General features: G+C 43.9%; 2 protein-coding genes across 2 annotated transcripts; one reads left to right on the top strand and one right to left on the bottom strand.

The window, feature by feature from the left end:
- Positions 1–4,619: 4,619 nt before the first annotated feature.
- LOC147448757 (phosphate transporter PHO1 homolog 1-like) lies at positions 4,620–7,730 on the top strand. The gene is made up of 2 exons (XM_086522446.1): positions 4,620–5,016; positions 7,214–7,730. The coding sequence occupies exons 1-2, from the start codon at positions 4,783–4,785 to the stop codon at positions 7,520–7,522; spliced, it is 543 nt and encodes a 180-aa protein (XP_086378572.1). The 5' UTR covers positions 4,620–4,782; the 3' UTR covers positions 7,523–7,730.
- Positions 7,731–15,992: 8,262 nt separating this feature from the next.
- Positions 15,993–17,350, bottom strand: LOC147448756 (uncharacterized). Its single transcript, XM_086521455.1, has 2 exons — positions 16,236–17,350; positions 15,993–16,005 (listed from the first exon to the last, which is right to left on the bottom strand). The coding sequence occupies exons 1-2, from the start codon at positions 17,348–17,350 to the stop codon at positions 15,993–15,995; spliced, it is 1,128 nt and encodes a 375-aa protein (XP_086377581.1).
- Positions 17,351–27,117: the final 9,767 nt, after the last annotated feature.

Here is a 27,117-nt window from a genome sequence, read left to right as displayed (position 1 = left end):
TCTTGTTGGTTTGTAGAAGTAACAACTCAGTTTGACTTCCTCCTTGGCTGGCTAGAGCTCTACACTAATATTTTTTGCTCCAGTTAGGCCTTGACATAAGGCTCCCTTAACTTGGTATAAAGGCACATATACCAGTTATGTTACTGATGTGGGGTTGCTGTAGGCTGCTATAGGTGTGTATTAATAATCGCGTAATTATCCTTTTGTTAGCAAAGCTCAGCATAGGGCTGTCTTGGCTGATGATGTATACATTGGCAAAAATAGGTGCTAGTTACAGTTGTCTAATGGAATTCTTTTAACTTATGATATGCTAATGAAACTACTCTTTTTTCCTACTAGACTGGCATGGGTTTACACTAAACTCATTAGCTACCATGTGTCTCGACCTAATGCTAACTACACCTAGCATAAACGCATAGCAACCAATTATGTTGCTGCTTTGGGGATGCTTTTGGTTTGGATTGATAATCAGGTAATTATCCTTAATCTTAACTAGGAGATATAGCTCGACATAGTGCCTTCTTGGCTGATGCTGTATATTTTTTTAAAAAGTCGTTATATACAATTGTCTTATAGAATTCAACTAACTTATGATGCCTCGAAACAATGAATGACATGCTGGATAGATTTGGTTATCGGCTCTTAGCTAGAAGCTTACAGAAATACCTATTTCCGAATTTGGGTATAAAACTCCTGGTTTTTTTCATATTTATGACATAGACAATGTGCCTCTCTCTGGTTTTTCAATTTTTTGGATAATCTTGACATGGACATTATGTTTGGGAACATAGACAAGATCTATTGTTTGTAGGTGTTTTTTACCCCCTGGTTTCCTTTGCTATAAGGAGTAGTAAGATGATATAACTTGGTGGGACCAGACTAAGGGCATATACATTTTTATAAACTAGTTTTGATGATTCCTTATTGTCTCGGCATGTTATTGTAGCACGTACATATTACTTCAGATAGCGTCTTAGTAAGTTAGACTCTCGGTTTCCTAAAAATTTTAATGGAATCCAACCATTTGGTGGCTGGTGTCGCTCATGATAATGGCAAAACCTGTTAGGGTTTTCTTATATACAAGAGTATGTTATGACGGTTTTCGTTGCTAATAATTTGTCTATTGTTATCAGGTTATAGCAAGGTATAGGCTGACTGCTTGGATGAGTACTATTGTCGATTCGATCAAGAGGGCACATATCTCGGAAAAGCTTAAAGCAACTAGGGCAGAATATGTGGCTTTCTTTGCAGCTAAGAACATGGCATGGTCGAGGAAGAGAGCCTATCTTAATAGAACCTGCAAGAATAAGGAGATAAAATTATAAAGATCCTTAACATAAATCCCTCCAATGACAATCATTGGCAGATTGTAGGTTGTTGAAGTTTTTATGATGTTGTAATTGGCTACCAAAGTCTATTTAAGTTTATCTTTCAATGATAAGTGTACTTGCATTAAAAAAGTTGTACCTTTGTGACATGGATAACAACTAGGATGCCCGTACATCACCTGCATACAAAGCCAATGCTAACAGAATGTTATGTTGTTCTATGGGTGCAGGTGAGGGCTACTCTCTTTGGTTCAGCTTTTGGTTGCTTTACTATTTGGAAGATTTGTTGCTGCTGGTTCAAAATTTGTGAAGGGATTTCTACCTTTTGGGATGGTGACTTGTACCAACCTGATGATATTCATTTGTACAAAATCATGCTATCTAAGTTTGTTTTGTACAATAAACCTTGTATTTATCTGGGTACCTTGGTCTTTGAACATGTATATGTTTGTCTATGGGTAATATAAGTAAATAACTAAAACACACACACACACAATCATATAAAAGAGAGACAAAAAAGGAGACAGTGGGGCAGAAAGGGGAGGACCTTAAACATGATGAGGAGGTAAGGGATGCACATCGAACATGAAGAGTTGAGAAACTCATAACCAAGGACATCTCCCAAAAGCTGTAAACATGGGTTCACCTTACATCTGTAGGGAGAAAGATGAACACATACGTAGTATGGGCTCTGGAGTTTGAGGGGTGTATAAGGCTTGAGCAACGACTATTGGGGCCCACTCGTAGCCAAGAGGTAGATGTGTTTGAATTTTAGAGGGAGCATCCTGCCATCCTCTCTCTAACTCAAAGTCCTCACCTCCTCTCTCTCTCTCTCTCTCTCTCTCTCTCTCTCTCTCTCTCATATTAATGCGTGCACGACATTCCGTGCAAAAGAACAATTAAAAGAGCTTCGAGTGCAGGGATCGTAAGGCCGAAAGGAGAACATCGGACTGCACAACGGGCCTGGGTCCATGATCACATCCACACACATGCACGACATACGCTTGGCAAAGAGGGACGGGAATGGGCGAATCATTCCTATATTGACACGTGGAGGAGGGAATGCCGGAATCCCTCCCCCTTTTATAGACTAGTACGGCCGGCCGCCTTCGGCGGGCCACGGCCTCTCTCTCTCTCTCTCTCTCTCTCTCTCTCTCTCTCTCTCTCTCTCTCTCTCTCTCTCTCTCTCTCTCTCTCTCTTTCTCTCTCCCTCTTTATCGTGCGCAGAGGAGCTTCTCTCGTTTTGGACTTTAGCCTTCATTTTTTGACACGTGTAAAGGGCACTCGCTCTGCTGTTATAGAATTTATAGAATACATATAGATGAGCATTGAGTACTACTCGTTCCTCTATTAAAAAATTCGAGTAATACACTGAAATATTCCCCTGCCCCCTACCCGCCAGCCTATGTTCCTCTACGCCTTTGCCGCCCAGCTCTATAGCTGCCCTCGCCACCCACCTTTGCTGCCCTGCTTCTCCCCTAGCATCCACAGCCATGAACAACAGGGGGAGAGCCTCTTGGACTGTTGCTTGATGGCAATGGCGAGGTCATGAAGAGCTCCCCTACACACCCTACTTTGCTCGATTACCTTCAGCACTGCCCTCTCTCTCTACCTACCACTCAATGCCCATCTTCCCTAACGCTCGAGAGAAGCAGACAAGCCAGTCGTGCCCACCGCTTCTGCTCTTGAGCAAGGTGGTTGCCCATGAAGGTCACGAGAAGAAGCTTCTTTGTTATCCCTCAGAGCTCTCCACGCTCATGGCATGTGAGACACGCATACACAAAGACTCAATCTTGCTTTTTTAAGAAACAACTTTTTTTTCTGCCTACAGGATGTTATGGTATCTTCGAAAGATTCTGGCTTTTTTGGATTTTTCTACAATCTTGGGCACAGTTGAAAACGTCAAGCGTAGCTGCTAGCATTACGTTTGCGGCCAAAATTCAAATAATTAGATTGAAAATGTCTGCGTGTTCGATAATGGAAGTCCGAAGAGAGAGAGACGAGAAAAGATTTGTTTATACCTACGTTGAAGGAGACAGCCACGAGCGACCGGTAGTAATAAGATTTAAATATTTCAAAACGATTCCCGCGCAGTAGCTTCTCCCCCGTAATCTCAATCTCCTAATTTCTAAATATGCGCAGCCTACTGTAATCGAGATTCGAGATGGTGATGGTTCACATCATCTTCTCTCTTCTTCAGACAGCCCCGCCCCCAACCCGTGATTCCCTCTTCTTCTCTCAAAACCGCAAAGCACAGCAACATAGCTTCAGCCTTCTCTTGCTTCCATTGTTCATGGTAAATGGTTTCTATGCTTTTCTCGCCATCAATTTTCTTGCACTCTGTCAAAGCGCCCTCCATTTACATACTATTGTTTCTGTTTCTCTGCAGCTGCACACCTACAGCAGGGAAGAAGGCCCCGATAGTTGAAGATCAGCTGCAGCTGGTGCCTTTCAAAGTTGCAAAAAGGAGGCAAGATCATTCCCTGCTTTGCTTAATGCATTGGGGATCATTAAACCTATACACTGCTATGATTGCCCCCACACTTGCAAGCACATGCGAACATTTGCCTACAAATTTGATTGAATGAAGGTCTAGACAGGACAAGAGTTTACACATACGTGTGTGGCAAGCAATGGTTAATTCACAAGTTTAACCTTGAAAACCCAAAAAACAAAAAAGTACTGGCAAGGACAAAGTAACATTTTTTTGAAGGTATTTGAGCTCATAATAAGCGTACAGAAAAGTTGCACAATCCTATTTGTCTTGTACCTAAATCATGATGATTTAAAGAAAATTGGCTTGTATGCAACACAGTTCTTACAGCTACCCACATATGTATTAACAGGCTTCCGAATCCTTGCCAAAAGCTACATGCATATATGATGCTGCAATTCCATGTAGCCCATGCAATCTGAGTAATGAATGATATCATTAAACTAGGGGGAATGGATTATGTGAATTCAAATGATCCAAGTGGGTGTACCGTGTTACCCACTCTTGAAAAGCACATACTTGCATATTTGTTTTGGTCTATAACCCCACTCACAACAAAGTGTGTGGGGTTCTGAAGCATTTCAAGGTACAAACATCAAATTTAGGGGGCCAATCTCTACCTCTTCCAAATCGAGATACAGCTTGTCATTCTTGATTGCTGGCATCTTTAAAAGGCAGATAAATCTTGTGAATGCTCGATTAGTTTTCATTCATATATGTATGCACATGTATGTATCTGTGGGGGCATGCATATGATGAACATATATTGGCACTTTAATTATGTTTCTCACAGACATAGCACTATGGCATAGTAAGGATTAATTTTCTAGGAGAAGTACAGACTTTCACTTTTCTTCTATGCCTTGCAGAGGTTTGGAAGTGGCAGATTTCTGAAGAAGCAGACCGCAGTCACAGTCCAACAACCAGGATTTCTGGCTAGGACTTACTAAGTGAGAAAACATGGTTAACTTCTCTGAGAGGCTGGAGAGCCAGCTAGTGCCAGAGTGGAAGCATGCATTTTGTGACTACAGTCAGCTGAAGAAGGACCTTGAGAACATAAAGGCCCAACCCCAAAGGTTCAATCTACTGACTGCCATGAGCCCTTGTCGACAATTGTATCAGGCTCCTTCATTTCGACAGATGGGCAGTCTTGCCAGAAGAATGAGTGGCCGTTTAAGAAATGCTGCAGTTAAGGTGTGCAGATTTTCTTCTCTCATCATCATGTCTAATCGTATTTTGACTATACTTGGAAAAATTATGAAGGTTTTGATGCATTTGACTCTTGCATACACCCACTTCAACATACATCAAGCCAGAAGTGAGGTCTTGCTCTCTTTATATGAAATTTCCTCCTTTTGCCCTTTGGGAGTAGAAACAGTGCTCATGGGGCATGTTTGTGATGATGCACAAAGAGTTGAGACAATCATAGGGAGTTTGCCTTGTGGAAACCTACTGAAGGACACACAATTGGAGGCACTGTTTGTGATGACCTGGACTATGTTCTTTGGATGTATTTCCTGGACAACCCTGCCTTTATGTCCGAAAATGATATACTGTGGAATGGCATGAAATAAAATCTCACATTTGTCCACCCATCACAGAGTAGTGTGCATCCATTCTTGGCCCGTCTAGCCTTGAGGCTCCGTTCCATTTCCACAACTACAACCTCTCTATGAAGCTTTGTATTGTGTGTCATCTTAGTTGATGGACCTCCCCTACAATCACAAGAAGATTTTCTCATATAGGAAAACGGAGTCTTTTTCAGTGTTTTTCATGCAATGCATAACATCATGAGCTTCTGCTCAAGAGGCACCGCATACCTAGCTAGGTACGATTGGGGATAGTGGACTACCGGCCCCCCCACCCACCGGGCCGGCGGTCCCCTTGCCCCCAATCGTACCTAGCTAGGTATGTAGTGCCTCCCTCACAGAAGCTCATGATGTTGAGGTAAGTCACAATGTGGGAATTATTGTGAGAATTTGTTCAAAACTTCTTGTGTTTAATCTTGATTGCCCTACACTTGAGCTGATCAGCCAGTCAAACCCGATCAGAATCATTAGAACTGACATATTGTGGCGGGACATAGAGACTTGGACCAAAACTGCTCTTCCCCATGGCACAAGGATGGTATGCTACCAGAGTGACTTTCACCAGCTCTTTCTAGATGGCTTATTATCTATCCAAGCTATATGGATACTCAGCTCTCACATGGTTTATCAACTGCTATTGGGCATATTTGCACTTCATCACACCAGTGAGGGTAGACACAGGCAGATAGGAGAGGATAAAGGCAGAGGATAGAGTTTATTAGCTGTGTGAGAGAGATCCTGCGACGGAGGAGCACTATATTTGCAGCTGTATTGTGGATTACGAGATCAGGGGCAGGTATCGCTATCTAATTCAAGAGGGTTTTGTACCGATGAGACTGGTTATGCAATTAAGGACCAGAGATGCTTGGGGAAGACGTCGGACAGCCACTCTATGAGAGACCAGATCTCAGCCAGGCTCACCTGGGCAGAGCATGACTCCTCTCAATGATGAAGGCTTTCGATGGTGTGTCTCTACTGTTATCAATGAAGCTCCTGTGGTATTGGCCCTCAGTCGAACGAGATGTCCACATCTACCAAGGAGGAGACTCAGACACCCCCATTTCCATCCGATCATGACTATTCTTGAGCACCATAGGTGGAGGATACCATAGCATCTCAACCACATAGAGAAACATCTGATATATCTTTCGAGGAGTGTGACACTGCATTGAGAGCAGATCCCTTGAGATATCTTGTAGTATTGACGTAGTGCTTAGATTTGCAGTCAATTGACTTCAGCTTAAGGTTTGGTTTTTAGCTTTCTCGGAGAGAGAGATAAAATCATCAATGTATGAACTGTTTTGGTCTCATACGCCACATTGGCCTCTAGAGACAATATGGGCTCTTTCTTTCTTTTGAAGGAAAGGGGGCTGTAGACCTTGACTCTCATAGCAGTTAAAAAACATACGAAGTCAAAATACAAGAGGAACAGAGGGGGTAACCCCCTGATATTGGGAGAAAACTGAGGTTGAAACTGGTATAATTTTGTAGCCAAGCACTCCAACAAAACAATAAGACAGCGCCATCTCAAAGTCAAAAGCTCCACCACCTGCTCACTACCACAATCTGAAACAGTTGCAAATGCCAGTCTTCAATGCCAGCTTTGTGTACAGGTTTTTTTATCGCTTTTCTCTTGGAAATGTTCCTACCATGTTAAAATTTCTCTTCTACGTCTTTTGTATTCTTCCATGAAATTCTAAGTTCTTACCTCGTCAATCTTGTGCAATGGGAAGAACCAAATTACATTCTTCCATCTGATACTGAGTCACTTACTGCATCTTCTTTGTGTTTCATTCACATAGGTACATATGCGGCATCTTCCGGCTGATGATGCTGATAAAGAATTGTATGAGACAGAATTGCTAATTGGTCACTCCCATGGTGAGGTAGAGAATGAAAGGATCTTCTTTGCTAGGCTGGATGGGCAGCTTAACAAGGTGAATCTATTCTACAAGAAAAAGGAACAAGAGTTTTATGAGAAGGCAGACGAAATAAAAGAGCAGCTAGAAAAGCTTGTTACCATGCGCAAGTTGTTGAAGGAGCAGGAAGATTCTGACCCCTCAAATGAGAAAGGTCTGTATTTCACGGCTATTGTTACTAGTATGACCTAATTCTGCATATCCAAGGCCACATGGCACTGGCACTGCATATTATATTGGTACAGATTACTTTATCTTTGGATAACAGAGCCTCCAATATCTCAGATCAGATGTGGGCAAATGAAATTTTTCGGATCAACCCCCCATTTTGCATGGTCTTGGAATTAATTTGATGATAGATAAACCGTGGTCATGCACATTGAAAGTAGTTCTTGTGTCAAAATAATAATGATGAGAGCCTATTCTCTATGCTTTCTATTATGATGTTCATCAAATCAAGAATGTCTGCTACTATTTTCAGTTTGTTTTGCATCTCTAGAGCTATGACAGAAGCTCAGTAGCAGATCTTTATATTGTTAATGTATGCTCGTGTGTGTGTGTGTGTGTGTGTGTGTGTGTGTGTGAGAGAGAGAGAGAGAGAGAGAGAGAGAGAGAGAGAGAGAGAGAGAAAGAGAAATGAAATGAAATGTTATATTAACGTCTTCAAAAGGCCAAAGTGACCTATGAGACCAGAAAGTTACAATGCGGTGTATCTGATACAAAGTCAGATTAACAAAATAAATTAAACTAGGATAACAAAATATAAATACTGCGGGATCCTAAACTAAGCATTACAATGTGAAGACAATATGGGTGGGGAGTAGAGATCCATCTTCATTTGCACTCTGGACGACGCAAGAGTATGGCTTGAATCCTTTGCCATAGTCTCCTTCGAAATTGTGTAGCTCCTCTCCTCCCTCGGGGTCGTCTAGATCTCCCTAGCTCCAATGCTCGGTCTATTAGAATGCCAGTAGTATGGGTAGACCTCTCCATCGTCGTTGGTTGCTCCTCTCTCTGTTCTTCTGGGTGTACAATATCTAGTGTAAAGAAATCTATGATCTGTCTTTGGGGGTGTCTCTCTTCAACTCTCCTTAGTAAGGTTTCTCTATGCTTGTGTATCTCAAGTAGATAAAGCCTAAGACATCTTTGATCCTCATAACTCATTACCCTAGATAGAGGCCCAAAACCTTCTCTGAATAGACAGTGAAAGCGACCTTGTATCTCATAGTACACCTGTGCAATGACATATGTAATGTACTTCTGTCTCTGGCTCTAGATGGCATAAGCGGCATATTCTGTTATCCGCTGGTGTCCCTCTGAATTTGCCAGTCTCAATCTCGAGCTTGAAGTCGCGGAGCGGAGCGTGGGTCGACTCTCTCACACACACACACAGTGAGCTTACACAGTACAATACATAGAGAACTGTTAGAAGGGTTATCTCCCAATACCTTAGTATTCACAAAGTATAAGTTAGTATATACAAAGAGTTAGAGGTAAGTGAGTTAGGCGGGCGGGCGGCCATATCCGCATAAGAGGCCACTTGGGCTTTAATCCCAACAACCTCCCACTTAAAGTCCAATGTGGCACTTTAAGTAACTCTAAATCTATGAACATAAATGTACAAAGATTTACATGGCTGCCATCTATCCAATGCCCAATAACTCACGACAATGCACAAAGCCCTCTCCTGGAAGTCCCTTTGTGAGTAGATCAGCAGGATTGTCCTTGGTGTGGATCTTCAGCAATTGTATCTGCTTGTCTTCAAGTACTTCCCTAATGAAGTGATATTTCACATCAATATGCTTAGTCTTCGAATGGAACACTGGATTCTTTGCCAATTGTATAGCACTTTGACTATCACAATATAACTCTGGCATATCTGCATTGATTCCCAAGTCTGCTACCAATCTACCAAGCCAAATAGCTTCTTTGCATGCCTCATTTGCTGCAACATACTCAGCTTCAGTAGTAGACTGTGTAACACAATCTTGTAATCGAGATCGCCATGATATGGCACCTCCAGCCAATGTAAAGACATAGCCTGATGTAGATCTCCTCTTATCCAAGTCTCTTGCATAATCTGAGTCAGTGTATCCTCTGACACTCAAATCCTGACTACCATAGCATATGCGCATACTCTTTGTATGTTTTAAGTATCTCATGATACCTTTCACTGCCTCCCAATGTTTCTTGCCGGGATTTGACATATATCTGCTAACCACTCCCACTGCAAATGCAATATCCGGACGTGTAGCAATCATTGCATACATCAAACGACCCACTGCAGACGCATATGGAATCTTATCCATTTCAGCCTTTTCTTCCTCAGACACAGGAAAATCTTGTTTGCTAAGTTTCACATATGGTGGCAATGGAACACTCAATGCCTTTCCCTTCTCCATATTGAAACGTTGCAAAACCTTGTCAATATACTCTGTTTGAGATAACCAAATCAACTTCTTTGATCTGTCTCTCTCAATGCGCATACCAAGTATATGACTTGCCTCACCCATGTCTTTCATGTCAAACGATTTTTCCATCTTTGACTTCAAAGCTGAAATTTCTTCCAAGTGTTTGCCAGCAATCAACATGTCATCCACATACAAAATAAGGATCAGCCAACTGCCATCCTTAGCCTTCTTTGTATATAGACAGTGATCGAACTCACTACGTTTGTAGCCTTGAGAAAGCATAAACTGGTGGAACTTATGGTACCATGCCCTTGGTGATTGTTTTAAGCCATAAAGACTCTTTAACAATTGGCATACCAAATGTTCCATGCCTTTCTCAACAAACCCTTCTGGCTGCTGCATGTAAATTTCCACATCTAAATCACCATGCAAGAACGCTGTCTTGACATCCATTTGGTGCAACACCAAATCCAATATAGCAACCAATGCAAGAAAGAATCTCAATGTAGTCATCTTGACCACTGGAGAGAAGACTTCATCAAAGTCAATGCCTTGTTCTTGCTTAAAGCCCTTGGCAACAAGCCTTGCTTTGTACTTTGGCTGACTATCATGAGCGGTGATCTTATACCTGTAAACCCATTTACAAGGTAGAGCCTTTTTGCCCTGTGGTAATTTAACCAACTTCCATGTCTGGTTTTTATGCAGAGCTGTCATCTCTGACTGCATGGCCAACTGCCATTTTTTCGAGTCAACCACTTGTAATGCTTCCTTGTAACAAGATGGTTCTCCGCAATCTGTGAGCATGACATAATTTAGAGATGGCACATAACGATCAAGTGGTTTGGAGACACGCTCAGAACGTCTCACCACAACTGATTCTGCCTCTCTAGCCACTATAGGCTGTTCCTGAGCCTGACCATGCTGTCTTGATGTGCTAGCACTAGGTCCATCTTCCCTGAAGACAACTCTTCTGATCTCCTCTGTCTTCTCTGGCTTAGCGTGAAACTTGGCTTCATTGAAATGGACATCATTGCTACGAATAAGCTTTCTGGACTCAGGATCCCAAAGCCGGTAACCCATCTCGCCCGATTCTCCGTAGCCAAGAAATATACACTTCTTGCTCTTTGATTCTAACTTATTTCTGAACTCCTTAGGAATATGGCTATAAGCTTCACAACCAAAGACTCTGAGATGCTTATACGAAGGTGCCTTGCCTGTCCATAGCATCTCGGCCACTGCACTCTTATCCAGAATCCTACTAGGAGACCTGTTGATCAAATGGACTGCTGTAGCCATTGCTTCCGCCCAAAATCCATCAGGCAACTCAGCATTTGACAACATGCTTCCGACCTTCTCTTGTATGGTCCTATTCATACGTTCTGCAACCCCATTCTGTGAAGGATTATATGGTGCAGTAAGTTCCCGCTTAATCCCTTTTGCTTCACAAAAGTCTTGAAAAGCTTTGGAAACGTACTCTCCACCATTGTCAGTTCTCAAGCACTTCAGCTTCTGACCACTCTGATTCTCCACCAGCTGCAAGAATGTCTTAAAGACCTTGAGCACCTCATCCTTGTGCTTCAAGAAGTAAACCCATACTTTGCGAGAATAGTCATCTATGAATGTACAAAAGTACGCTGCTCCCCCTAGTGACAAACTAGGCATTGGTCCGCATAGATCACTGTGTACAAGAGCTAACCGTTCGTCCCTACGATTCCTCTTTGATCTGTGCGGTTCCTGTGTTTGCTTACCATAAACACAATGCTCACAAAACTCGAAATCTTGAAATGAAAAGCCAGGCAAATAACCATAATGAGAAAGTATTTCCATTCCTCTTTTTGACATATGTCCCAACCTATGATGCCACAGTGACACACTTGGCTGCTCAATCACATTAATTACATGGTTTTTAACCTCTGAAACATGTAAAGTGTACAGAGTTCCTGACTTGCTGCCATGTGCTACAGTCATCGAACCTTTGGAGATCTTCCAAGCGCTGTTCCCAAAGACTGTCACATAACCCGCATCATCCAACTTCCCTGTACTAATCAAGCTCTTTCGGATTGCTGGAACATGTCTGACATTCTTGAGCCATAAAGAAGAGCCATTCTGAAACTTCAACTGCACATCTCCCACTCCAAGTATGTCACAAACTTGCTCATTGCCAAGTCTGACATAATCTTTAGTAGCCACATATGATGTAAACCACTCTTTGTGCGGAGAAACATGTAAAGATGCGCCTGAGTCGATAATCCAATCAGTCATAGCATGTCCATCCTCTGCAGTCAAGAAAACAGAATCAAGATTGCTTGTAAGGAAGATGTCACCAGCTGCTATACCAGAATCACTGTCTGAACCAGATCCTGTGACATTCACCTCTTCAATCTTCACTGAACTCTTCTTTTTATCTTGCTCAGAACTCTTTGTTTTTCCTTTTTCTTGTTTCCATTTCGTATAGTCTCGCTTCATGTGACCCTTCTTGCCACAATGGTAGCATTCTATGTCATCCTTTGACTTCGAATCACGAGACTTACTTCGGTTTTGTGCCTTCTTACCCTTCTTCTCTTTAAACTGTTGTCTCCCTCGAACGACCAAAGCACTATTGCCTTTGCCTTTGTCAATGTTCTTCCTGTTCACTTCCTCTGTGAGCAAGCTGCCTTCTACATTGGCACTTGTAAGACCTTCTGGCGCGACAGAATTACTTAACGCTGTACGAAAAGTATCCCAACTGTCTGGCAAAGTGATTAAGAGAAACATAGCCTTCACTGAATCTGGAAAGACTATCTCCTGTGCTGTTAACTGGCTGAAAATTGTGTGAAATTCATTCAGATGATTTGACATGGCTGTCCCTTCCTTCATCTTCAAATCCACCAATTTCTTGAGCCAGTAAATCTGAGAAACAACACTTTGTTTCTCGTACATACCACATAGCTTTTGCCATACGCCATACGCTGTAGTCTCTTCTGGTACGTTGAAGTAAACATTTTCTGCCAGTGTCAGCATGATTGTGGAAGAAGCTAACTCGTCAAGCTCTTCCCACTCATCTTCAGCCATACCTTCTGGTCTCTCCCCTTTGAGATTCAGTGGCTTCACTTGTTTTTTCTGCACCAAAACCTGCCAAATCTGCTTCTTCCAGAATGGAAAGTTTGTGCCATCCAGCTTCTTTATGTTGTAAAGAGTCTCACTTTGAGAAGATGCCATATCTGCCAAACTGCTTACTCCTGAGAAAAATCCGGCAGAGTTTCCCCTGTAAACTGGCCTCTGTACACAGTAAACAAGCTGTAATCAACAAGCTGAACACCTCTCCTCAGGAACTGTCAGTATTTTGAAAATGTTTGACAGAGTCTCCCCTGTAAACTGAGCTCTGGGAACCAAAAGATAGCTCAAAAGACAATCATAAATAGCTGACCAGTGACAAATCTAAAAAATCTCTGTAATATGCTGTCTTGTAAGCATACACTGTCTCCTCTCTGGGCGATGAAAGAACCTGTATCTGTCTCAAGACTGAACGCTGAACAATGCCTCAACGGCCTGACGCATAAGATGCAATCCAGTGTCTACACAAAGTCATACATCCTAAGGGATAAAAGTCGCCGAAGAGGATGCGTGTAGAGGGGAACTCCAGCAACCTAATCCACCTCACACTCGGTAACCCATCCCCCAGTGCTTGGCTTCAAAAAACCTCACACACGACCCTCTCAGATGGCTCAACAAACTGCCCAGAACTAGCATACATCCTATAATAGACCAATCACTGTCCTATGACCGCTGCGGCGGTCTGTCTGCTAGCGTGACTCACAACTAGCAGACCCACAATCACAGTACATCAATCTGCAATACATGCCAGTGGTGTCAAGCCGTCGTATGGCCACACCTCCCCTGGAACCTGGCAAGCACAAGAAGTAACAATGCAGACTGCAATATATATATTTGATGATATATATGTGTACCTGGTCTATAGATGATGCTCTGAAGACTAATGAGTGATGTATGTCGATGCCGATATTGATGTCGGCCACCTCCTGCTTGCCAATCTATACAAGACGGATTTCTTTGCGGCTGAAATCTATCTTCTGCTGTAGTGCTTAGAACGAAATTCTGAGGGCATAAACGGCTTCGAAAGGGGGGTAAAACCCCAGGTCGCCTGATGGAAACGCTCCCGAAACGCCGAGTGTGAATTTTCAAACTCCGGATCCAGAATCTGCCGGAAAAGTGCGCGCGCGCGATTGCGCAAATCCGCACTGAACCAAGGCTCTGATACCAATTGAAGTTGCGGAGCGGAGGGTGGGTCGACTCTCTCTCTCACACACACACACACACAGAGTGAGCTTACACAGTACAGTACGCAGAGAACTGTTAGAAGGGTTATCTCCCAATACCTTAGTATTCACAAAGTATAAGTTAGTATATACAAAGAGTTAGAGGTAAGTGAGTTAGGCGGGCGGGCGGCCATATCCGCATAAGAGGCCACTTGGGCTTTAATCCCAACAGAGCTGATGTGAGGACGTGCGTATCTGGCCAATGGCACAACACAAACCATGCGAAAGATGTGTGTCCATATAGCTAGGTCGAATCACAAACCCATCCCCCGTGAGGTGGAGAAGATGCTCTCTATAGAAGGTCATCTTTGTGCCCAACTCTTGTAACGGCTCTATCCATGTCCTCCTCGTGTCGAGCTGGATCAAATCCTGACGGATGAGTCTATTAATCTCAACCCGTGTCAGAGACCTCATGGGTGCCTGAAGAGAGTATTGAAAAGGAGGCAGCCTGTCCATGGTGAAACCATGTGTCTGGAACCATGATGCCATCTAAGCATACCAGCATGATGTATCCCCGTTAAGAGCTAATTGTCTGGAGGACTCTAGAGCCACCCTGGCATATCTGTCTCTGATAGTATCCCACAGACTGTGTACAAAGGAGACTGATCTGGTGAGCACCTCGATCTCCATAGGGGGGCAGCTAATTCCGCTCAAATGATATCATGCGGTACAGAAACCTTGGCTCTAATCAGCCGAGAGATCATAGATACCAGGGGCTTCTCCATACGCCTCCACCCATCCTGGCCTATAGAAGGTCCCCAAACCTGCACCTCATATAGCATAGTAGAGGCAACCAAAGTATCAAAGAGCCATAACTTTGTCCTAGGTTCTTGGAACTGAACCTGTGAACACATCCTCTCCATTCCTCCCAGAGCCGCACCGGCTCTAGTTAGTCTAGTCTCTACTGCTCTTCTCAAAGAAAATCTCGGCCCAGTGAAGACTACCCCCAGATAAGTGTATGCATCTGTATACTCCACAATCTCTTGACCATATTTGAAAGTAGGTACTGATCTCCTGACCCATTGTGGTGTGGTGTTAAACACCATAACCTTTGTTTTACCTAGGTTTACACCCAGTCCACTATCCTCTGCAAAACTGCGTAGTGCATCCTAATGTCGTTGCATACCTTCTGGTGAGTCAGATATCAGCACAATATCATCAGCATAAAGCAACAATGGGATCCACGTCCCTGCCACTTGGGCACCCCTGTCACCCTCTCTGTCAATGTAATCAGACACCTCATCTACATACATACCAAATAGAGTAGGAGACAATGGGCAAACCTGTTTCACTCCAATAGTAGAGTGAACTAAATCAGATACCCCTTCCGGAGTGCGTACACGTCCCGCCACTGATCTGTACAAAGCCATTATCCCCCAAATTACCTCTATGGGCACCTCCATCTCTTGCAGTCTGTGCATCAATCGAGCCCTTGGTACCATGTCAAATGCTTTGCGAAAATCCACAAAGCTACAATAGATCCGTCTCCCATGTGCTCTGCCCTCCTCAATGATGGCCCTGAGTGTCAGAATATGATCAAGTGTGGAGAAACCCCTCCTAAAGCCGGCATGACCCTTTGCTCGTACACCCTCGCCCTCTGCCCATCTACTCAAGTGTTGCTCCAGAATAGATGCATACAATTGTGCCAATGTGTGTCCAACCATAATAGTGCAGTAATTCCTAGGCTCTGTAGGGTCACCAGTCTTGAAGATGGGCACAATATTAGACAACCTCCAGGTCTCAGGTAATCCCTCACACATGGCACGATTGAACAACACTGCGAGAACCTCCATCAGCATATCCTTGGCATGTATAAAGTGCTCCGCTACTAGACCGTCATGATCATATGCCTTCCCGGTCTTCATCCTGTCGATGGCCCTCAGTACCATCTCCGGTGTAAAGAAAGTGCTTGTAGCTGGGCAAGGCTTGGTAGGGTCAGGAAGGGTTCCTGTCCCGAAACCGTATATAATGATGTCGCATATTGGCCCCACACATCAGGTGAAGTAATCACTAGGGGGGGGAGAGTGCTCATGGAAGAGTTGCCATGCCTCTCCTGAGTCCCTACTCAAGAACATCTGATATAAGTCTCGCTCCATCTGAGCTAGGTAAGCTCGCTTCTTCTGTCGCACAAGGCGTCGGAAAGCAATCCGAGACTGTCTGTAAGTGATGACTCCTAACAGAAGATCTCTATGAAGCTGGGCTCTCATCTCTCTGCATTCCTCATCATACCAACTATTTTGGGGCATGCTCCCAGAATGTCGTCTCTTACCCGGCTGAGTGTGTGGGTATGCCATTGATGCAGCCTTATGCAATGTCTCAGTCATCAGTAGATTGGTGCACTCCTCCACTGAGAGGCCTGTACCATTTGTGCCAGCTGTGCCTTCCAATAGACGGTCCCAGATCTCCTCTGTATAAACGAAATCAGTTTCTGGTGTAAATGTATAGCGGATGTGTGACCTGCCTCCTAGTGTCTGGGTTGTACTATACTGAAATGTAACGGACAATGTCAAGAGAGCATGATCTACTGCTATGCCCACTGGCCTGGCTCCCACTGTGAAATCCTGAATGCAGGGGACAAATCTTGGTTGTGTCATAACATAATCCACTGTACTGGCCCCATGTCTGTGTGGAAAGCATGTGAAACCGGCTGCTTCGGGAAATCGCTGTAATCCATTAAGTATGGCTAATCCATGTGTAGTCGTCATTTCCATGAGGTATCTTCCATATTGCGTCTGCTCTCTATCATCTGAGCATCTGTCCAATCCCAGCTCACCCACATCCATCTCTCTGAGCATCTCATCAGAAGTGTCGTAGAAGACTGTCTGCGAGTTGCCCATTCGGGCATTAAAGTCCCCTAGGAGAATGATATCACCATCCCTAGAAAACTCCCATATGTCATCATCTAGAATAGAGAAAGGTGACTGCCCTCTGGATGCAACATACATGGATGTATTGGGAGGAAAGTAACATATGGCAATATATAGGAATCGACCTGTGTCAACTCTCAATCTCACCCACATATATCTAGCATGATCATCTCTTCGTACAATATGCAGTAATGGTTGTAGTTCCTCTCTAAATAGAACTGCTACTGCTCCTGAACCTCTGCTCCCATGCTCAGATCTCGCATTTGTCCTGTGAGCTGTCTCCCATCTGTAACCCATCACCTGTGGCATTACCTGTCCAGGGGCTTGATGAGTCTCTGAGAAGAATACAATATCCTTGTCTTTGAAACTGTCCTCAAATGCACCCACATCCAGTCTCATAGACCCATTACAATTCCATGTATCCATCTTCAATGTGGTCCCATAGGTCTCGCACCGTCATGCAATGCGTCGCTCTAAAATCACCACCCGTCCATCTCTATAAAAGGCTATCTTTCCCTTCTCCCTTGCCGTTGTAATCGCTGGCATTACCTCTCTTATATGTGCGAGTTGTGAGAGAGTCAGGTCATCCCCGAGGAAAATACCTGTCTTTTTGAGAGTAGGACTCTTCCTCAAGAATTCCTTCTTCTCTTCTAACGAGTGGAAGCGTAGTATTAGAGCTCTCCCCTTTGAAGACTCTCCCACGCTATCACTTTTCTTACCTACCCTCCATGCCTTTGTGTGCAAAGGTTTCTCCGTCCCTATCATGGATGTAAGGCTTGTGACCTCTTTCTCCACATTATTTATGTCCTTAAGCCCGGTCACTCTCACATGCAGTGCTCGCATCCGCCTTCTTTGTTCCTCTTCAAGGGTCATGTTGATAAGCGTCGGTGTACAAGGAGTTTCTTGACCTTTCCATTTCTTGGCAACCTCAATCCATTTTTCGGCCTCGTCCGCCTTTTTCTGTGTCCTTGTTATCATCTCCGCCCATGAAGATGTCTTTGCCACACTCATTTTCTCTTCCTCTGTGATCATCCTTACTTGTTCCTTGATTTCCTTGATTTCATCTATTATCGAGGGTTGAAATTCGCCTTCCTCTAGCCCATTGCTTACTCTATCAACAAGCTCCTATTTAAGGGCAGAGACTTCATTTTTGAGTATCCGTATCTCGGCGTTTGGGTTATTCTGTTTGAGGGCTGAGACTTCTTCTTTGAGTGTCTGAATTTCTGCGTTAAGGCTCTCTTTCTCCTTCTTCCACTGTGCGCCCTCATTGAAGACCATCTGAAGGAGGTTGGCCTTCTCCTTCCACCATCCTTCCATCTCTGTTTTCCACTCCTTCATTTCCCTCTCCATCTGTGCCATCCGCTTGTTCGTGAGCATGAAGGTTTCCTTTGCTCGTGACTTGCAAATAGGTGAGACATTGATGGCTTCCGTGTCCTGTGCAGGGTCTTGTGTAGGGGAGATTGCTTCCATGTTTTGTTGTTCAAGAGATGTATCGGGCTCACTTACCATTCGGAACTTAGAATTTTTGTTGAATCCCGAGTGAATGATGTTGCTGCCTACGCGTGTGATGATGTCGCCCGTGCGCTCTTGCTGCCGTCTACCCGTATGATTTCTCTGTTTGCATTGTTGTCGCGTCCGTATGTGACCGCCAGCTTTTGCTCCCTCTGCGCTTCTGCAGCCCTGGAGTTGCGATTAAGCACGTAGCCGTGGAGAATAATGCGCGCCTAGTGAGAAGAATGTGTGTGTGTGTGTGTGTGTGTGAGAGAGAGAGAGAGAGAGAGAGAGAGAGAGAGAGAGAGAGAGAGAGAGAGAGAGAGAGAGAGAGAGGCAAAGGGCGCGGGCTGGCGCGAGGGGGTGCAGGGCAAGGCAGGGGGCAGAGAGAGAGAGAGAGAGAGAGAGAGAGAGAGAGAGAGAGAGAGAGAGAGAGAGAGAGAGAGAGAGAGAGAGAGAGAGAGAGAGAGAGAGAGAGAGAGAGAGAGAGAGAGAGAGAGAGAGAGAGAGAGAGAGAGAGAGAGAGAGAGAGAGAGAGAGATTTGATTTGATTTGATTTCACGTCCACGGGGGGCCAAAAAGACCCATGGGACCTTTTAGACATTCTCCTCTTTCGAGGGTGTGTTACTCGTGTGACTTTTTTGTGTCTTCTGTGAGTGTTTTGTGGTGTTCTAGTATGCGGGCAAGATATGTCCCGAGAGCTGTAGGGGAGGGGTCCGTTTTTGAGAGCAACTCGGCGAGAGTATGGCATCCGTGTATGAGTTGCTGAAAATCAGCTCAAATATGTGCGGATGCTGGGCATTCTAACGTCACATGTGCTTCATCTTCAAGGGATCGCATAGTACATGATGTGCATATTCTTTTCTGAGCATCAATTTTCAGCCAGCCGCCTGTTTCTATCTTAAGCAAGTGTGATCTTGTACGCATCAGAGTTATGGCTTTTCTTGCCATATGGGGCATAGGCGTTTGGATGTGTACTTGGGCTTCCGGCTTGCTTGTGCTGTAGAGCTCCCAGTATTTTGTGTTGACATGTTTGCAATAATATTCGAACTTGGACCGATGTGTGGTCGTTCGCCATTTATTGTGAAGGCATTCAAGTAGTGCTATTTCAAAATTCAGCATACATTCCCCTTCTTCCCCCTTGACAATGGGCATGTCCACATATGCCTCTACATTCCATTTTGCAAACCACTTCCTTATGTCTTGGATAAGACTCGATGTTAAGAATTTACTTTTCTCAGTCTTTTGTAGTGCACATCCGGCCTTCCATGCTATGTGGGGGCTTCGAGTGGAGGGCATCAATTTAACTTTCATAATGTATGTAAACATTCTTTGCAGGGCTTTCATTTCGAGGGGTCTTTTGCCTGTTTCCAAAAGCAACACTGAATACGGTGTAGTTTTTTTGACTCCCAGATATCTACATAGGAACTTCTTTTGTATCTTTTCAATCTCATTCCATGGGTGGGCTGAGATACTAGCTCCCCAAATTTCTACTCCGTATAGGATGGCCTGTACTACACACGTCTCAAATATAATTGCTTTAATTTCCCATCTCTTGATGACTTTTTGTGTATACATGTTTTCAAGTTGGTAATATTTGGCATGCCCCACATCAATTCTATTTCGTGCGCATTGTCCCCAAGCATAATTAGATGGTATATCCATTCCCAAGTACATAAAGCTGTCTACTCTTTCAATTTGCTTCCCTTGGTACATGAGAGTTGGTTGAATTTCCTGTCTTTTTTGAGTCCTCACTAGCATAAAATTTGTCTTGTTTACATTGATTGAGAGCCCCGTGTTTTCACAAAAGGTATGCATGGCATCTACCAATTTTTGAAGAGATACTATATCATGTGCAAAAAGAGCAACATCATCTGCATATATGAGTAGCAGAAGTGTGAGCATTCCGATGGCCGGTCCATCTGGTTCTTTTGCGAGTGCCTGGGGTATGAAGTCCTCAATCTGGTCTATGCATAGCCTGAAGAGAGTTGGGGATAAAGGGCATCCTTGTTTAACTCCCATGTTGCTTGAGAATTCCTTGGACATACCTGCATGTGTTTTCAGCTGGCATAGAACTCTTTGGTAAAGATGTGCCACTGCAATTCTGAGATAGAGTGGTGCCTCAATACTTTCCATTCTTTGCCATAGGCCAGTTCTCGGGACCGTGTCGAATGCTTTTGTGAAATCAACAAAACAATAGTACAAGGTTTTCCCTTTTAGCCGGCTCTCTTCCATTAAGACCCTGAGTGAAATAAGGTGGTCAATCGTACTATGCTTGGGTCTAAAACCTGCTTGTCCTATTGCGCGCTTGCCATTTGTTTCTGCCCATGAGCTTATGGCTTGTTCTAGAACACTCTTGAGAAGTTTAGACATACATGATCCAACCGTGATGGTTCGGTAATTAGTGGGATGATTTACATCCCCTTTCCAATTTCTTTGCCAGTCTGCTGGCAGCCCTTGTGTGATTGCCTTATTAATTAATCCATGTATCCATTCCCGTGCAATGTTGCCTGACCATTTGAGAATTTCGGAATTGAAGTGTAGCGTATCGGGTACTTTACCAATGGATAATTTTTGTATGCCTTTGGTCACCGTTGTGAAATCGAAAGGCTCTTTTATTGGAATTTCATGGCGCATATCTGGCATCCCCTGTGCGTCTTCATGTACATACAATTGTTCCACATATGCATACATGTCTTCTGGACTTATGTCTCCGATAGTGTCCTTCCGCTTTCCTTTCATTCTCAGCCATTCCCCCTTGGGGTTCTTTTTGAAATTCGCTATGGCCTGTGTTTCAGTGTGCAACTCATATTCTCTTCTCTTCCTTCGCTTGAGAGTATTGTAGATCTTTGCTAAATCTACCCATGCATTGGCTGTTTGGGGTGTTAGCCGCAACTGTTTCTTTGCATTTTTGCATTCCTCATCGAACCAGGGGTTGTGTGGTAACCCTTTCTTGCTCTTCCCTTTTCTGTATGTTTTCCCCATTGTTTCCTCTACTACTTCGCATAATGCATGTTTGAAAATTTGCCAGGTGTTTTCAATGTTAGATGGCATACATTCTTGAGCAAGTTTCCTGTCTAAGCATGTTGCATATGCTTGCTTCTTATCTATTTGCATCTTATATGTCCATGATCGGGGTTGGGGCTGTTTTTCCTCAATTCGAGCAGGTATGTGTAGCCATACATGTATTGGTGTGTGGTCTGAGCTTGGTGATCTGTTTCCAATAGCAAGATTATGCACTATGTGAGACGCCTCATAGGAAACCAATACATAATCAATAGCACTCATGCCCTTATTGGATGTATAGCATGTACATTCCCCTGAATTAGCAAATCTTTGTGCTCCGTTTAAGGCTAGGAGTTGCAGTGAGGTCATCATACTAAGAGAGAGAGAGAGAGAGAGAGAGAGAGAGAGAGAGAGAGAGAGAGAGAGAGAGAGAGAGAGAGAGAGAGAGAGAGAGAGAGAGAGAGAGAGAGAGAGAGAGAGAGAGAGATGAGAGATGAAATGTTAAAATATTCAAAAGGCCAAAAATAACCTATGAGACCAATCTGTTACAAAATAGTGAATCTGATACCATGTCTGGGTACAAAAGAACTAGAACAAAAATACTACTACTACTAGAATCCATCCTCATCTGCACTCTAGATGTCGAGAGAGTATGGCTCGAATCCTCATCTGCACGCGAGAGAGAGAGAGAGAGAGAGAGAGAGAGAGAGAGAGAGAGAGAGAGAGAGAGAGAGAGAGAGAGAGAGAGAGAGAGAGAGAGAGAGAGAGAGAGAGAGAGAGAGAGAGAGAGAGAGAGAGAGAGAGAGAGAGAGAGAGAGAGAGATGAAACGAAATGTTATATTAATGTTTTCGAAAGGCCAAAATGACCTATGAGACCAAAAAGTTACAATTGGTGAATCTGATATCATGTCTGAGTACGGAAATTACAAAGAACTAACACTTAAACACTAAGGAAAAAAGAAATGAATCTGAAGTTGATCCAAAATTGAGACGACAATAGTACGACTCAGCAGATGAAGAGCACGAACATCGACAAACTCAAAGAAACCGATACAGACTCTGGCATGACAACGCACTCAGCTCCAGCCCAGATCTCATAGGTACAGTGGGGGTCTTGAGGCTCAACTGTGTAGGGATGGTGCAAACGTGCTGTGTACAACTCTGATGAGAGACTCTAGATGACTGACCACAAAAAAAAAAGATGATGATGCGTCCCGACGATTGGAACCAACCACTCATATGTATCTCCCAAGAACCACCAACAGTTGGCAGATATCCCAATCCAGCTAAGCCTACCTCCTAACTGAGGTGGTGGTGATCTGGCCACGGTGTCCATTGGACCACCATCCGTAACACTTGCCACGTGTCACAGCCCAGATGAGAGTCCGCCCCAGTGTGAACTCAAGCCCAACTACAATTAAATGCTTGTCCCATGCCAGTGAGTAGCCTTGCTACAGGTTGCCTGCCACAAGACCACTCACCGTCCCGGTGAGAGAAACAGTGAGAGTAGAGAGAACAATTGAAACACCAGGAAAAACACGGGAAAAACACAGTACACTCTCATTGAAGAAGGTGATGTTTGGAGAAGATTTTGAGTTCCTAAGGAGGAAGTGCCAATGAAGCAATGCCAATATTTGCAAAATATGCTGAAGAAGTAATGCCCCGGCTAGGTAAGCTGACCAGAAAGTGGAAAGTGAAGACTTCCCAGAGAAACAAAGTGATGGGCTTCGGTTTTTCACTTTTTTGCAATTCGTGCACAGGACTGATTCTCGCAAAAAAATCCATTCTTCTTTGAATACATTCTCAATGCGTTATTCATTCACTCTAGAGGGGAAGGGGTAGGTAGGGGTGAGTGGGGCTAGATAGGGACGAGTGAGAGGGATGGTAGGGGCGAGTTGGGTAAGGGAAGGTGGCGAGTTGGGGATAGGGCGAATCTGGGAAGGGGGACGAATTGGGAAGGGGAGGGGCGAGCTGTGAGGGGGCGAGTTGTGAAGGGGACGAATTGGGGGGAACGAATTGGGAAGTGAGGGGCGAGTTGTGAGGGGGAAGAATTGGGAAGGAGGGAGACGAATTGGGAAGAGCAGGGGCGAGAGGGGGAGGGAGGGTGCGTAGGGACGAGGGAAAGGTTGAGAGGGGCGAGGGGGATAGGGTAGGGCGAGGTGGGAGGGAGGGGGTGAGTAGCGGCGAGGGGGGACTAGATAGAGGCGAGTGGAAGGGAGGGTGGGTAGGGGTGAGGGAAAGGTTGAGAGGGGCGAGGGGGATAGGGTAGGGCAAGTAGGGGGTAGTTAGGGGTGAGGTGGGAGGGAGGGGGTGGGTAGGGGCGAGGGCAATTTAGAGGTGGATAAGGGCGAGGGGGTGTGGAGAGGTGTCACAAAAATACGGAAGCGAAAGCTGACTGTTAAATGCAATTTATATACTCAAGAGACTTTGGAGAGAAAGACAGAAATCTTGACACATCATTGGGGACCAGAAGATGGGCTGGTCCCCCCCCCCATAAAGAGAATATCTTTATTACTAAGGTAGAATCTTTACAAGCACAGGAATGAGGCAAAAAGCCCATCCTCTATTCTTTCTTGTCCTTTTTCTTTTTCTGACTGAGAGTAGAAGAACTGCTATCCGACTACTGAGAGGATCTCTCCTCTTATGTGAGATTTTGGGAAGCTCCCGTAGGCGAGCGTCTACCTTCCACAAAACACATCGGAAGCTCTCATAAATGTGAGTCTATCTTCCGCTAACTTTGTCTCTTTGGACATGATCGTTCCTGCAGCCAAACCATGAAAGAAACATGCAAAACACACTCACACACGCTTGCTATAATTCTCTGCACATAACCAGAAATTGTTACCTCAGCGCGTTCCAATGCCGAAATGGAGGTCCTTTTCGTGACAGAAACGCTCCAAAATTTGTGTATGTGTAGAGTAGGTAGAGAGTGAGAGGCGGAAGTGAAAAAAAAAAGACCCGGTGGCCTCTACACCAAGACTATGCACAATGGCCTCATCATGGGGAATACACAATAGGGGCACCACCTAGCAAGATATGCGGCTAGGACGCATACATATACACAATGAAGCATGCATGGAAAACAATTTCAAGATCCACGCCCAAATGTGGAATGGGGTGGTCGGAGAATAAGGTGAGAGCAGTGGTGAGTGAGTGAGAATGGGCTCGCTACGCGTGCATGTAGTAAGGAAGATAACGAGGTCAGGGATACATGCAAGTATGCTCACTTCTCATACAAAAGGTGGCGAATCCGCACACCTTAAGATGGAAGTATCAAGATGATAGGAATATAAGAGGGAGAGAGAGAGTGTGTGTGTGGTGGCGAATCCGCACACCTTAACATAAGCCGAAAAAAAATGGCAAGGAACAAGAATATACCATACTCACAATGAGATGTATCCAAAGCGACACAAAGTATGGCACCAAGATGGAGTGTGTTGATTGCTTGCAAAAGATGAATACAATAGGTAGCGTATGGCAGGAAAATGAGAAGGGAACAAGATCGTAGAAGGCATAATGAAGAGATGGGAGTTGATGGCGAGGAATATCATGAGTGTGTCCACCCTTCTTCTTCTTGAAATTGTGCCTTCAACCCTTAATTACAAGTGGTGTGGAGGTGTGGTGCTCATCTTTTGTGCATGGTGATGGTGATGATGATGGTGTTGTGATTATGTGATTAGGGTTCATGCTACAAGCATGTAGCACAAGAGTGTGTATGGATAAGTGTGTGTGTGTGTGTGTGTGTGTGTGTGTTCTCTCCCCCCAAGTGAGCTCTCATGGCCTCCTTATATAGGGAAGGAGGGAAGGATTTAGCAATATTTCTATTTGAGGTGAGTGTCCCACTTTGGTGACTAGGAAAATGGGGTGCATGTGACTGTGGCTCCCATCTTGTCTCCTCATTATTTAAAATACCAAAGTCAATAGAGAGAGAAGAGAGAATGTGGGTAGGATGTGGAGGATAGGAAATATTTACAATAGTCTAGCTTTGGATAGACATAAGCTTATTAGGGAGAGAAGAGAGAGGTAAGAAAATTATAAGAGAGGTTGTCGAAGGTGGATATTTGTTGATGAGGATGGATCCTCCAAAAATGGTGATAGAATTACTCTAGACTAGCCAAGACCTCATTAAAAGAGACTTGTCTCTTGTAATCATGCTTGAAGACTTGTAGAACCATAGCCATTCTAGAAGGAAGAAAAGTGGGGATGTCCTGTGTCACCATTACACGAGAAAACTGGGGTCCACTACAAAAATCATATCTCCGTGTTCATAACTCCAAAAATTTTGAAAAAAATTGAGCTAAAAGTTGAGATCACGAGCTACATCTTTCATGTTGAACGCTCTTTCAGATTCGGGGTTCTTCTTTACTTAAAAAATTCAGCCAAATAATGTATTATTTGTGGCTGCAAAAGTCTTTTGGTGGTCCCCTTTGAGTGGACTTCTCTCTTGCCTTCAAGTGTAAGCTCCTTCATGTGTATGAAAACATGACCTAGAGTGTTGAAAAGATTGGCAATCATCTAGATGGAGGTAATATTGAAATTTGAAAGTGGGGTTGAGGCTTGAAAATGAAAACTAGTGAATAAAATATTTGGTAGAGTGGAATAATATACATACATGAAAAAAATATATTAGAAAATACTAGAATATATATATTTAATATTTTTAAGGTCAAAAGAGAGATCAACAAAGAAAGCTTACTTATTATGCTACATCGTGATTGATTAGCATAAGTATTATTTATTTAATAAAGGCTAAAACGTTTGTGAAAAAGGAAGAAAAAAATCAAAAGTAACTTATATAATGGGAAATATTTTGATAAAAGGGAAAAAATATATAGGGGGGTTCCCATGCATGGAAAAGCTTTCCTCATTAGCCCTCCCCCTAAGGCTAGAGGTATTCATGCCTCTAGCGTTGTACCAGATTCTTCTTCAATTGAGGTGGAGGAGTCTCCCTCCTCGGGGATTTCCATCATAGGTGTTTGATCAAATCTCAAAAAGTACTGCTTCAACCCACATCCATTGACACGTGTTTTGTGGAGCCTACCATCTGCATCCATCAATCGGTAACTGCCATTGGCGTAGCGCTTTCTAATGACAAATGGCCCTTCCCATCAGGGTGAAAACTTTTTATCGTTCCTAGTGTCAAACCTGTTATCATACCGTAGGACCAACATACCTTTCTTGAGACCTTTTGCCCTAAGTCCCTTGTTGAAGGTAAGTCGACGTTGCTCTGCCTGTGCTGCATAATAGTTGATAGCATCTTCTCTGTCTAGTTGAAGCCTCTCTAGATCAAGAATGTGGTTGTGGAGATGAGCATTAGGACGTTCCACCTGCCCAGCTAGCACCTTGAGACTAGCCAATTGTACTTCAATGGGTAAAATGGCTTCCTTACCAAACACCAAGTGATATGGTGTGAACCCAAGGGATGTGCAAAATGAAGTGCGATAAGCCCAAAGTGCAGCCATAAGATGCTTTTCCCAATCACTTTTGTGATTGTTTACATGCTTAGTGATGATCTTGCAGATCATACCATTTACCTTTTCCACCAAACCATTGCATTGTGGGTAGTAGGGAGTTGAGTGTCGTCGTGAGATACCTAACTTCTCCATTAGCTCTCCTACAAGGTCTCCTCTAAAACCTGGTCCCCTGTCAGAAATTATTTCAAGAGGAGTGCCAAAACGGCAACAAATGTTTTCAAA

This window comes from Adiantum capillus-veneris, chromosome 10 (assembly GCF_014529385.1).
Source record: "Adiantum capillus-veneris isolate H3 chromosome 10, ASM1452938v2, whole genome shotgun sequence".
NCBI classification, from domain to species: Eukaryota; Viridiplantae; Streptophyta; class Polypodiopsida; order Polypodiales; family Pteridaceae; genus Adiantum; species Adiantum capillus-veneris.
This window is presented reverse-complemented; position numbering and strand designations above follow the sequence as displayed.

Coding starts and splice junctions, on each gene's coding strand:
- LOC147448756 (XM_086521455.1), bottom strand. CDS start 17,350: ATGGATACATGGAATTGTAATGGGTCTATGAGACTGGATGTGGGTGCA.
- LOC147448757 (XM_086522446.1), top strand. CDS start 4,783: ATGGTTAACTTCTCTGAGAGGCTGGAGAGCCAGCTAGTGCCAGAGTGG. Junction 5,017..7,213: donor TAAGAAATGCTGCAGTTAAG/GTGTGCAGATTT, acceptor TCATTCACATAG/GTACATATGCGGCATCTTCC.